Source organism: Gallus gallus, chromosome 17 (genome assembly GCF_016699485.2).
Source record: "Gallus gallus isolate bGalGal1 chromosome 17, bGalGal1.mat.broiler.GRCg7b, whole genome shotgun sequence".
Taxonomy (NCBI): domain Eukaryota; kingdom Metazoa; phylum Chordata; class Aves; order Galliformes; family Phasianidae; genus Gallus; species Gallus gallus.
Genome location: NC_052548.1, coordinates 9,193,892 through 9,206,997, shown reverse-complemented (window position 1 = coordinate 9,206,997; position 13,106 = coordinate 9,193,892). Strand labels below are relative to the sequence as shown.

Genomic DNA, 13,106 nt, shown 5'->3' with positions numbered 1-13,106 from the left:
TCAGCACATATTCTATGCCTTACAAAGATGGATAAAACCAATAAATCCTGCATATGCAGACACCTTATGAATGCAATGGTAAAACTCACTGGTTTGAGGTTAGTACCCTCAATGCCCTCAAAGGATGGACGTGTTGCTTCTGGAGCCGAGTGTCAAGAGTGGAGCCCAGAACCAAGTGTTTGATTTCCCATAGCACATCCTCAGTTCTGGCTCAGAATGGACCTCCTGACTTGCACTACTGCCTGCTGCTACGCCTAGATTCAGAGCTGAACTACACCCAGTATCAGTTTTGCAATTGGAAAGCTTTGCCAATGGATGAGGAAAATCCACACTACACCTTGTGCTGCCTGACCCTGCAGGCGCACAGGTTCTGGTAATAGGTGAACATTCAGTATTTCCCTGGTCTGTGGCCAGGCCACCTCTTTTGCTCTTACCCAGGTAGGTCATTCTCTATCACCATTTTCTGCAGCCCCGCAGAGATGCTGTTGCCAGCACTGGGAGTGGATGCAGTGTGGTCGGCTGTGACCGAGACCTGCACGCAGGCCGGGTTGCTGAGCGCCGAGTTGACGTCCCTCAGGATCCGCGGCAGAGGGCCAAGTTTTGTTGCAGTGCTCTGGAGAGAAAAGAGCAGAGTTACTACCAACATCATGGGTTCTGCAAGAGAACTTCAGGTTCTGCCAATTGCTGGGCAGTCTCTTTCAGTGAACTAAGCTAGCAACATTCATTTTCTCCAACATTTAACCCCACTGCCAAGGCTACAGCCTATCAGAACACACAGCTTCAGAAATCATTTGCAGCTGTGGGGCAGAATGAAGCAAGCACACTTCACATGGTCCAGACAAAGAAGAGACAGCTGTGGCCAAGCCTGGTTCAGGTCACCGGACAGAAATCTTTTTAATTTAAAAGGAATCTGCTGGGACAAACAAGGCAGCCCAGTGTTCAGCAGCTCTGCCTTCACATCTCACCATCTTCACCCCTCAGTGATGAACAACAGAGGCAGAAGACAGTACTTGCCAGCCACGAAGGATGAGCTCCTTCAGCAGCATGTGCAAAGGTGGAACAAGAGCCAAGAGACAGTAGGAGCTGTGCTGTGCTCCTACACCCTAGTGGGCTGGTACTGGCTGGACAAAGGGGAGGTGTATGCTGCAGAGCATGTGCCCAGCACTGGCCGAATCCTGTCCCTGCAGCCCCCCTACCTGCTCCATCTGAGAAATGACTTCCCAGAGCAGCGAGTGCAAAGTGGACAGTTCCCGGCCCAGGTCAATGTAGCCTTCAAAGCCAGCAGTGTTTGAGATGGTTTCTGGATTGGAAATCTCCAGTAGGAATCTTTGCATGTTGGTCCACTCATGTTCCAGAAACTGATTCATAAAAGACATATATTCCTCTTTGCTGCCAAACCTGTCAAGACAGCAACACAAGTCTCAGCTAAATCCTGTAATCAGAGGTGCAGTGAGCAGAATGAGCAGGTACATATGCAGGTGAGAAGGCCAGTGTCTTCCTCTGGCATCTGAATGCTTTCAAAGCCTTTAGGACTACCAGGCTGCTAAAAAGCAGCTCGTACCGAGCAAGGAATCCAAATTAATTCCAGCCTACCCCAGCTAACTCCTCATCAGTGCAGGATCTCAGCAGCAGAAATGAAGGTGAAAGCTACAGAAACAAGAAGAAATTATAATACCAAGCCCAATCAACTGACAGGAGTGCGGTGAGTGGTGGCTGCAGGAGTCCCATGCTCTCCCCCAGCAATTCTGCAAGGAGAGGCTTGGTCATGTGCAGTCTGCAGGACAGCTCCGCTTGATTGCTTTGGTTTGACTAATGTCAACTTAGTGAAAGAGTCTTTCCTGCAAAGTGCTGAAAATCTGAAAACCCTTTAGGTTAGGGATTGGTCAGGAATATGAAGAATTTCTGTCATCTAGCATAACACACTTGCATGTCTTCCACCTGTGTGCGCATGCATGTGCATTCCTGGCTGCGAGTGTGTATACTAAGCTAGCTTCTAAATCTAAGAAGCTTTAGACAGACTGTCCATTCATGTTTCAGAAAGCTCATCATTTCGTTATCAGAGCTCAGGATAAGTAGCTCAGAGCTGCAGCCAGAGGAAAGATGTTCAGAAATCTCTTGCTTTGTTTCCATCAAACCTATGGGCTTAGGAACTGCTAGTGTCCCCGTTTGCTTCTCTTGCCATCCCAGTTCAAACAATCGCACTGTAAGAGCTCCCTGGAGGGACTCAGCTATGCACACTGTTTGGGTGCTGATCCTGCTGGTGCCTCTGGTGGGAGGCAAAGTGGATGCCATCAGCCTCCTCCAACACAGCCATCATGGGACAGATTTCCTGGCTGTGCCTGGGTGTTCTGCTGCTCTGCTCTGCGGTCCGAGTAGTCTGCTTTACTACTCATAAAACACATGCTGTTTTGGAAACTTAAACGATCTCCCTGACCTAAAAGTGAGGGTCCCAGAGAGACAGGGAGGAAAAAAACAACAAGAACCAAACAGGCCCTTTGCAGCTAGGAAAGGAGCAGCCGGTGTGGGATGCCTGCGGCAGAAGCTCTGCCTGCAGCCTGGGGCTTCCTCCCCCTCCTCAGACCTCCTGCTTACTTGGCGAAGTTGGCCAGGTTCTGGGTGACCTTGGCAATGAGGGTCAAAGTGCGCGCAGTGCGGTCATCCGGGTACTCCTGCAGGAGACTGAAGAGGGAAGGGGACATGATAGCTGGGCAGAGGAAGCGGAGGAACAGGGAGGCACTGATCAGTCGCTCGCTGATGTCTGGGCGGCCACGGTTGCTGCACTCCTGTCTCCACGAGGCAAAAACTTCTTTGAGCTCCCTTGGGAAGACACTGAAATGACAGGAGGACACACAGGGATGGTAAGTTCAAGGCCAGGGTGTTTGAATTGATGCACAGTAATAACTAAACATGCTGTGTACCAGCCATTGCGTATGACAGCCAGACCCTTACTCCACTCACAGGCTTCTGTCTTTTCTTTTTTCCCTCTTTTTTTTTTTCCTCCATTTCATCCATTAGGATATTCCAACCACACAGGAAAAAGCCAAGCAAAAACCTCCAGTAACTGGGAAGAGAGATGGGAAACCAAGCAGCTCATCATCACAAGTTACGTGGTGTGCACCACCCTGGAGAGATGGGGCACTGCCTGTGTGCTGCGGGACACTGGGGGTGTACCAGGGTTGCCGGTGCAGCTGGTGCTTGGTGGGAGGGCTGTGCAAATTGCACTGCTCCTGTTCAAGCTCTTGGAGCAGATCCCACGGAGACAAGGGCAAAGCAGAGCCACACTGGAGTTAGTCCAGCCTTGCAACTGCACCAACCTCATCCAGGCTTCCCAAGACACCAGACCTCCCCCAAGCCAGCAGCCCTTATCACTACGATAAGGAGCCGCCTGCCCGCTCTCCTCCCAGCTCCCTGTTCCCACCTTATCCTGTTCCCAGCACAGACTGTTTATGCAGCTGGATACTCCCACGCAGGAGCAGGCTGACAATGGGTCCCCAGCGGCCCCCAGTACCAACCCCTTCCCCGGCCCCAGCGCCTGCCCTGGCCACAGCCACTGTCTTTGAAACCCAGAGCCGTTCACCTACAGAGCTGGATGGCATAAAAGCGAACCGAAGGAGGTCAGGCTCCATTTTAGGTCACACATTTTCTTAACAAACATCCATTTCAGAGGATGTTTTCCCAGTTTTGCTGCAGGGACTATGTGGGATGAGCGAAGCAATCTGAGCTGGCTTCCAGCAGCCACGTGCCCCACTCTGGGACTGACTGCCCTGCTACTGACCCCCACATTTGTTGCAAAGAGAAAGCCACGTGTGCTGTGCTGCCAGAGATGCTGTCCTGCTCCCCTGGTGCAGAAGCCTGCCCAGCCATGCTTGCTGTGCACACGGGATGCACATCCTCATGCTTGAGGTTTTCTCTATCTTGACATGAGCACAATGCTCAGCAAACGCTGCCATTGTGTTTGGCTTCTGCTCCATACTGGATTCATGCTTTCACTCTCATGAGCTTTTGCCCTGTGCTTCATAAGTAACACTAGCCAACATCTTTGGCTGAAAAAGTTCTCTCTCTAGCTTGATTCGTACAATTGGACAAAGCCCTTTTACTGCATGGTATTTGCCCACAAATAGGAGAATCCTTTAAGCAATTTAAGGCTTGAGTGATCAGGACAGGTTGTACAGTTACTGGAAAGTAAGCCCTTGGAAGTGCATGCACCAGCAGCATGCAGCCCTGAGTACTGCTCACTGTCACGGGCTGCGAGACCATAAAAGTTTAATTGTGTAATGGCGTATGGAATTCAGTTAGCTGGCTTTATGTGACAAACGGGCCCGTAATTCATTACCCAAGTTTCCAGTAACGAGCTTCCACATGCTGAAATTCTGCTTACGCCGAAACTTTCCAGATGTCCAAATTATGTCATAATTATAACAATTTTCGGTTATTGTAAACCTCTTCCCTCTCTCTGACTCTCTGGCAGATGAGCACACACTCCTGGCACTCTATTTAAAGCAAGACCGTTAGCTGTCAGGATCCCTTGGCCAATCCTGAATTCTCAACATCAGCCCAATTAATCCCCAAGAACTGCTGAGCACAAAGGAGCTGCAGCTCAGCTGCTCCAGCCCTCCTCGCAGCAGTGGGACTGGAGGAACCAACCTTCCACACATTCCCAACGTTCTCTACGTCACTTTTCAGACCTATTTTTAGGCCAACCTTTTAGTGCTGCTTTGGGTATTTTTAGGAAGGCATTAATTTGAACAATTATTATCCGCCGGTGACTAAAAGCAGTGAACTCCTCTTGGGAGAGCAGGTAAGCACAACTCGTGAGTCAGAGTCATTAACTGGCTCAGTTAAGGTATGGGGTACCTGCACAGAACTGCGCCCTTCTGCCTATTTGTGGTGGATGCAGGAAGTGTGAATGAGCCTCTTGCTGCTTGTTCTCTCCCTGAGCAACATCAGGAAAAGCAATTCCCTTCCTTCTGTGCTTGTAAGACAGCACAGTCCCTATCCAGGGGGATTATATACAGTGAGTTTTCAGACCTTAACTCAACAGCTGGGATAGGGAAGAAAATGAGGAGTTCTGACTACCAAAGACTTCCTTCCTCCATCCAAGACAATCCTTGGTTGATGTTTGGCAACAACAGCATTGCTACAAAATACATCAGTAACCACTAATCCCAGACTTTCAACCAGGAACACTGCAAATGCAGCAGAAGGATAAAAATGTCTGTTCTATTCAGCCAGGACAAAAACCTCTGCGTCTGCTAACAAGACACACAGAGAAACCACTTTTGTTCCTTTACTTAAAGAGGGTCATCAGCACATTTCTCCCCCTCCCAGGCACCATCTGCAGCAGACCCACGGGCTGCTGGGCCTCCCAGTCTCCAGCACTGAGGGGCACAAACCAGCATCACCAGTCACCACAGCACACCACTGCCTCACTCCAGTCAAGTCTGCACATTCAGGCCTGTCTCTGCTAGCTGCAGGAACAGCTAGGAAATGCCTCAAGCTGCACAGCAGGCTGCCTCAGCAAGGACATGGAAGGGTTAACCCTGAGGAATGCAGGATGCTGAGCCAAACAGCAACAGAGCACTAACAGCAGCAACAGAGCACTAACAGCAGCGTCCTTGCTCCAGCACTCTGCTACAGGAGAATGTCTGCCTCCACAAAAGCTATCTGTGCTGCTGCAGCTTCCCTGCTGCACCAGGAGTGCCACAGACCCTACCTGCTGCAGGGGGGTTCAAAACTTCAGTGGCTGCTTTGGGGCATCAGGCAGTCCATCACTGACCCACCTGGCACACACACATTTGTGACATGGGTGGGAGACTCAGGACATGCATTCCTGCTGTTTATTCCAGACTTTCATACACGGTAGGCATCAAGTTCCTCTCTGAACTGGTCACCCTGGCAAAGACATTTCTTACTCCTTGGCTCTACCACCCTGTCCTGTCTGTGCTGCAGTGACCCTTCACCACCCGCTGAAATGCAATGGGCACTCAGCCCTGAAGGCAGTGTGGAACTGCATCCCCAAACTAAACCAGCTCAGCAGAAAATCTGTCCTTGAAAGTGTGCTCTTCTGTGCACAGCAGCCCTCCCATTCCCAGCCAGGCACACAGGAGCTCAACAAGGCACTGCCCATCTTTGCAGGTGCACCTGCCACCACCTGTGCCAACCCTGCTCAGCCCAGTCCCCCTGGGCAGCCTCACACAGAAGCCCCTCGGGTACCCTTTGGGTTGGCGAGGCTGTGTCAGACAGACGTGGCCTGAGCCCAACACCACAGCCCTCCCCTGTGGCAGTACGAGGAGGGGAGTGACGCCCACAGGGTACTGACCAGTAGGAGTTGATGATTTTGCAGAAGGCCAGCTCACAGCACATCTTCAGGTTGCCCTGATGTTCAGGGAGGTCCGAGGATGAACACTTACTGGGATCCACCTCGCAGTTTTCATCTGATTCATAGAGAGCCTTGATAAATTCCCCTGTAAAACAGACAGCGATGGGTTTTGGAGACGCAGCCTTCAAGCAAGGCCCAGTGCTGTCACGTAGGCTGGACCCTGGAGAGCAGGGCCATTCCCTGCCCCCAGCCGGCAGTGCTGCCCTGCTTGCTCCACGTGCTGCCCTGGAGCTGCTCTGCTGGAAGATCTCTTTCCCCTGCCTGCCCCGAGCCCCCAGCCGCCCCAGTGCAGCCACGCTCCCCAGGGCTATCTGCAGGAAGCATGTGGCAGGTTCTGTCATCATCTGTACGATGTCCTGCTGCCGTGGGCTGTGCCTGCTACGGTCCCCTGGCGCTGACAAGCCAGTGTGATTCACAGAAGAAATGGATAATTAAAGGAAAGAAACAATTTACTGGGTTTATTTTGAGCTGAACATCACAGCAAATCGAATTACAGCATTTCTGTGAGCTTCCTTGCATTCCTGCCTGCCCGCTCCTCACCAGAGGTGCCCCAGGCTCAAACCAGCGCAGGCTGTGGGCACTCCCGGTGCTGCAGGTCCAGCTGTGTGTCCCTGGCCCCGTGGTGAGGGGGGGGGGGGGGGGAGGTTGGCACAGTGGGGCAGCAGCAGGACCCAGAGGCAGTGCCAGCCCTTGCAGCCAGGGGATCCTGGGCCTCACGTGGCACTGCAGGACTGGCGGTGCTCGGTGCTTTGGTTCCTCTCACTCCTGTTGGTCATCTCCCAATTCTTGACCTGTGTGGGATTTTCCCATCCTGTGCTTTCTGCTCCCTCTCATCTGCACTCCTCCCTTTCCTCTGCCCAAACAGATATTATGTACCAGAGAGCCCCTCTGGTGTGTTTTCAGCTCTGCTGGGAGCTGCGGAGCCTCTCTGCCCGCCTGCTGGCGATGCCTGATGTTATGATGCGGCCCCATTACTGGCCTGTGCCTCGTGGTTTGAAGGAAAGCACCAGGCTGCACTGGGCTCCCTCTGACATACAGATTAATCACTTCCCTGATAAAAGGTCCATGCAGAACCTGTGCCTGGACACCATGCAGGAACCACAGGCTGCTCCTGCACCACGCGGCAGCGCCAAGCCCTGATGGGACCATCACAAAATTCAGTGCTTTCATTCATCTCCTGGCTTTTTAGAATCTTTTTGAGGTAAACTACTTACAGACTTCAACCAGAAGGCATTACAAGACAGGAATAACCAACATTCCTTCTCCTCTTCTGGTGGGCTGCCTGCTGGTCTGACTGCATTTGCTCCCCTTCCTCAACCTCATCAGTATTATTATTATCTTGATGAAGTATTTCTGCTTTTGTGGTCCTTGCTAGGATTACACAAATTCACTAGCAGGAAGCTCCCATACTGAACAACTCAGCTCTGCAGAAGAAACGCTGCTCGCCCCTCTGCAAGGATGTGCTCTGAGCCCCACTGCCTTCGCTGAGCATCAGAGCAGCCCCCAGCCCACGCCGTGCCACCTGCACACAGCAGCGCTGCTCTTCCTTCCTGACCTGCCCACCAGCGGAACCTCTCATTATTTTCATTTGCATCAGGAGAAATATTTTTGGAGCCACGAGCACAGTCAGCCCTTTCAAAAACCACCAGGAGGTTTCCCGTGCCGTGAGGGAGGCAGCTCTCATCACTGTAATTTGGGACATTGCATCTGACTCACAGCACTGCGAGTAACCGGGGGGAGCGTCTCCGGCCGGGGGTGTGCAATCACGGGAAGGGCTCAGTCAGCCTCCGTGGCACCGCTGCTGCTGAGACAGAAGGCTTGGCAGGCCGTGCCCGCAAACACCATTCTGCTGTCTGCCGTGGACGCAGATGAAGCGCCAGCTGAGCGCTCACCTTCACCTGGGGCTGTGCTGCCCGCTGTGGGCTGCGCCTCGGGCCGGCAGCGCGCGGCCTTCAGGCTGCTCCAGAACTGCTGGGAAACACCCACTGGGGGAACAGCAGCACCTCGATGGCCGTCAGGGCTCGGCCAGCACTCACCACCGCGCGGCAGCCGCCCCTCGGTACGTACCTAAGGCATCTTGCAAGTATTTCTGTCCCACCAGCTTCAGGTATTCCTCGATTGCTTTGGTGGCCAGCGTGTTCTCCCTGAAAATGAGATGCTCATTCTCACCACAGCGATCAACTTCAGACATCATCAGGTCAGTCAAGAAATCCTGGAAAGCAAAGCCCATGGTGGGTCACCACGTACCGGCACAGCCCGTGCGGCTCCCGGCACAAAGGGAGCGGAGCGCTGCGGTGTCTCCGTGCACACAGCGCCGCTCCTCCCAGAGACAAGAGCAGAAATCGGTCTGCACAGTGACAACATCTGCACCCCCATAATGATCCATTCCAGGTCTGCACCACATTTATCCCTCCATCAGTTTCAGCTTTCTGATGGGTCCCACCTTGGCCTCACGGTTTGTGGATGAAGTATTTTTCCCACTGTTCAGTGTGGCTGCGTTTGTACCACACCGCAGTGGCTGCAAAGCAGGGGCATAACCTGGGTGTCGTGAGCTGTGCCCCACAGATAATGGCTGAGAATCAGGCCTGCAATACGCACCAGGGTTACCCAACGTCCTATTTCCCAGTACCCATGAAAATAAACAGCACTGTTACAGCATGCATTTCGGGCGCTTTGCTGGGCTGATTTGCACAGAACCAAATACCACACAATTTCATAACCCTCTGTGCTGCACAGCGATGGAAGGGGTGAGCAGAGCAGTGTGCACACTGACAGCTGCCCTGTGCACAGCTCTGAGCTCCTCAACTGCAAACGCCAATAGAAAGCCAGCATCTGAGACCGAGCTCCACGTCTCCCTCAGCAACAGCATTAGTGATCAGAGGGTCACGTAACTCCCAGTGCATTCTGCTGAAAATCCACTATGTGGTGTAACGTTTAGCGTGCTGTAGCTCGCATTAATGCAGGAGAAATGCCATGCAGGTTTTAATGCTAGCACACATTCAGCTCCCTTTCTCTGCATAAGCCGGGCTGCCAGCACCCCCCTCATCCTGCATGGAAACCAAGTCCCTGTACAGGAGGCAGGAATGCTGACCTACAACTTCACTTGTGTAGCCAAGGGCACCTCTTCCAGACCACGTTCCTCTAACACAAAACAACTCGCTCAGGAATAACCCTTCAGCGAGAAATGCCCCTTCACCCACCAGGAGCACACAAGACATTCGTAGCCCATTTCTGGGCCCTGGCAGCAAGCGCTGCTGGAGGTGCTGCGTGGAGCTGCAGGTCCTGCACACTGCAAGTCTAACCAGGTTCAGAAAGCAGCTCCACCCCAACACGTGGCAGCGCGTTCCGCTCACCTTCCAACCTCTGCTGAACCCCAGCTGTGACCCGGAATCCTCAGGCTCACGCTGGGATGCACTGCTGGCCCATTCCAAGGCCGAACCACTGCACCTACACAGCCCTTCATTACTGTGCTGCTGTCCCAGATGAAGGCACACCCGGGCTGCAGGCAGAGGCACGAATCCCTCCACGATCTTCTGTCATTTTGCCCCTTTTATCAGCCAAGCCCAAATGAAACTTTAAACTCCTGCTCAAATCCCTCTAGCCGCTATCTGGGTACCTCCATCACCTTTATCTGCCTGGTTCTCTCCCAGGATGCGTTTCAATTCCAAGCTGACACAAGGTGCTGATTCTTAATTAGCAGCCGCTGACCTTGGCTTTGCTTGATTCTCTTTCCTGTCACTTTCCCAACATACTAATTATCTCAGGAACACTGAGTTTTACGGCTCCTCCTCAACCAGGTTTGCTCTCTCCTCCTCCCGTGGCTGAGGACCCGCGCTGCCTCCCCCCGAGCGCAGGGCTGCAGAGCTGTGGCAGGACGTGGGGACGCAGTGCCAGCTCCCACACCGATCCCAGCTGCCTGCCAGGGCCGCTGAGCTGCAGACCCGTGCAGGAGGTTCCAGCCAGCAGTATGTGAGTTTTGATGATTTCAGCTAATAGGCAGAATTCACTAGAATTAAAAATGAGTCAGACGTGACTCGACACAAAGCCAGGAAAGATCCCTTCGAAACATCTGTGGCAGTCACCGTCCCACACTGAGCACCACCAGCAGCTCAGCAGGTGAGAGAACAGCCCTGCTGCCCCGGAGCAGCCCGGAAAGCTGCCGGCAGCCCAAGGAGCTCCATTACAGCACAGCAGCCACGGCTGGAGCGCGGTGTGCCAGGACAGCCCCGCCACCACCAGCAGATGGGCTGTACCACAAGGCAGGGCTTCTCAGCAGCCCGGCAGCTCCGTGGTGACACGGGGCCAAGCCAGCCAGCCCTGAGCCGTGCCGCAGAGCCAGGCATTGCAGGAAGGAGCACTGCTTGTGGCTCAGCCCTCCGCACCAAGGAGCCACATCAGCTCCAGATCACACATCTGCCATCTCTGCCTCAAGAGCGCCAGCAGTCAACACTCGGAAGACACAAATGGAATGCAAATACTCCCCGGATCCCTCTGGGGGCTTCACTCACCCACATACAAAGCTCCAAATAAAATGCAATAACTAAAGCCAATAAAACTCCCTGTTTCTGAGCAGCAGAGATCAGTGGGGGGTTGCTTTTAGTTAGGGCCCCTGGCAATGGAAGAAAATAAGATGCTTTATTTCATTACATCAGAGTCGAGAGGGGAAGGGAAAGGCCTGCAGTAAAAATGAAGGGCTGTGGCAGTGCTCTTCAGGCTCGCTTCCGCATTTATTTTAAGGATATTCGCCCCAGACTGGACATTGCTGAACCTGTGCAACCTCAGTCACCACACATATGCTGATAAGAAGGAACAACTCATAAATAAACAAATCCAGAGCATGGCGGAGCAAGGCAGCGCTGGTTTCCAGCACGGCTCCAAGCAGGAGCTACTGCAGCATGAGCTGCTGCAACGCTGCTCCTGCACGGCCCCAGCAGCCCCGCACTGCCCGGACACAGCTGAAGGTGAGCCTGGGGCAGGGAAGGAGCACATGGGAACGGGGGCTGCTCCGGAGGAGGCCTTACGGTGGAAAGGCTCATTGCAAAGTGAAATCCACTGAGTGTGAAACTGACACCTGCTCAAGAAAACAATCCTACACTGTGGTGCCAATAGGGGCAAACAATCGGGCTAATTGCATCACTCAAGCACACAAAAACCAGGAGAAGCAGCTCCATCACAAGACAAAGCTGCAGAAGGCAGCCAGCTCTGTCACCACCCAGTCCAGGCCCTGCCTGCAACCCCACACCTGCCTGGGTCCAACAGTGCCTGAGGGGCAGCACCAGGAACCCTGCAGAAGGGCTCGGGGTGCCAGGAAAGGTCCTGCAGCCCCAGCCCTGCAGGGACAGACGTGGGAGAGCAGACAGGGGCTGCCAGTGCTGGGGGGGCTGCTCTGTCGGTCAGTGCCCAATGGGTGGATTGGCCATGAGGTGTGGGGGTTCTCCACATCACAAGGCTGATTAATAGGATTGCCTTCACCTTAAGAGGATTGAATTGATAAAGGTAATGAGATTAGTGCTCATTTCAGAAAGCAACCCAGAATCCAGCAGGGCTTTTATGCAGGCAGAGGTGAAGGAAGCCCTGGGAGGAGGCTGGGCTGGAGGTTGGGTGCTGCACACCACGGCCCGGCCTCAACCCTTTGCCAACATGTGCTCCCCAAGGGTCCACACAAGAAAACAGCAGTGGTGCTCTTCCTGCTCAGCACGGGAGCTCGTGCTCCAGCACTTCTGCCATTACTGATTTTCATTGGGAAACAGAGGGCAAGTGGCACCACAAGGGTTAACACGCAGCTATGGCCATGATGTTCTCACAGCAGTAAGGAAACCCAACTGCAGGACACGCCATCAGCGTGCAGAGCAAAGCAAGCACCACCTCCCTGACCTGGCAGCAGCACAGCCCCCTGCACGGCACACACCAGCTCCCCTTCGAGCCTCCCAGCCTGCCTGACTGCTGTGCCTGGGGAGAGGGCTAAGGGGAGCGGGCCCTTAGCTTGACTTTGGCTGCTGTCTAAAGCATTATGGGGGAAACTCCTTGCAAGGGAATGAAGCCAGTGTCACCCATGGCTACAGGTGTGCAGCAGTCCGGCTACCCAGGCTGGGACATCCAAGCATGGCTCCCTGCCAGGCAGCTCCACACGCAGGCTGGGCAGGAGGCAGGGAGACTGCAGCAGCCTCACGTGGGGGAGCGAATGCATCTGCTTATGGGAAGCAAATCCTTGCGGCATAAACAAATAGGGACACATGTTTATTCTTCACTCCATTCACACCATAATAAATATTTATTTCAAGCGAGCAGCTGGTTAGTTAGAGCTTTGTCTGATGCTGGATTTCATCTACCAACCATTTGGACAAGGAAGATTTTATATATTTATGATTATTAACTGAGCTGCAAAAGCTGTGAGAGAGCCCTGAAACAGACCTAAGCGAGGGAAGCATTCTGCAGGTGCTGGGAGCCCCAGCCCTCCTTCCTCTGGGAAGGATGCAGCCTGCCTCTCTGTAACCACATCACACAGCCCACATCAGCCCGGGCTAATGGCAGGGCTCAGAGCACCCAGCATTTTTAATTACCACTTTGTGTGTTTTGTCTGTGGGCTGCAAAACGCATCAAAATAGTCAGGCATCTCGCCACACCCTCACAGGTAACACTGCTGTCTGTGATGGTGGGAAGATGGCAGTACCCAACACATGGGGCTGTGCCCCCTCTGGGCTGGGCAGCCCCCAGCCAGCCTGCCTGC

The 13,106-nt window shown here is 53.5% G+C and overlaps 1 protein-coding gene across 24 annotated transcripts in view; it reads right to left on the bottom strand.

Moving 5' to 3' along the window:
* The window catches only part of DAB2IP (DAB2 interacting protein), a 180,079-nt gene that overhangs the window by 15,332 nt on the left and 151,641 nt on the right, over positions 1 to 13,106 (bottom strand). For all 24 annotated transcript variants that reach the window (XM_046901816.1, XM_046901815.1, XM_015279825.4 and 21 more), the window contains 5 exons: positions 8,447 to 8,591; positions 6,320 to 6,464; positions 2,593 to 2,829; positions 1,197 to 1,398; positions 435 to 613 (listed from right to left, as the gene is read on the bottom strand). In XM_046901816.1, the coding sequence (XP_046757772.1) occupies positions 435 to 613; positions 1,197 to 1,398; positions 2,593 to 2,829; positions 6,320 to 6,464; positions 8,447 to 8,591 (908 nt within the window). The remainder of the gene's footprint in view (positions 1 to 434; positions 614 to 1,196; positions 1,399 to 2,592; positions 2,830 to 6,319; positions 6,465 to 8,446; positions 8,592 to 13,106) is intronic.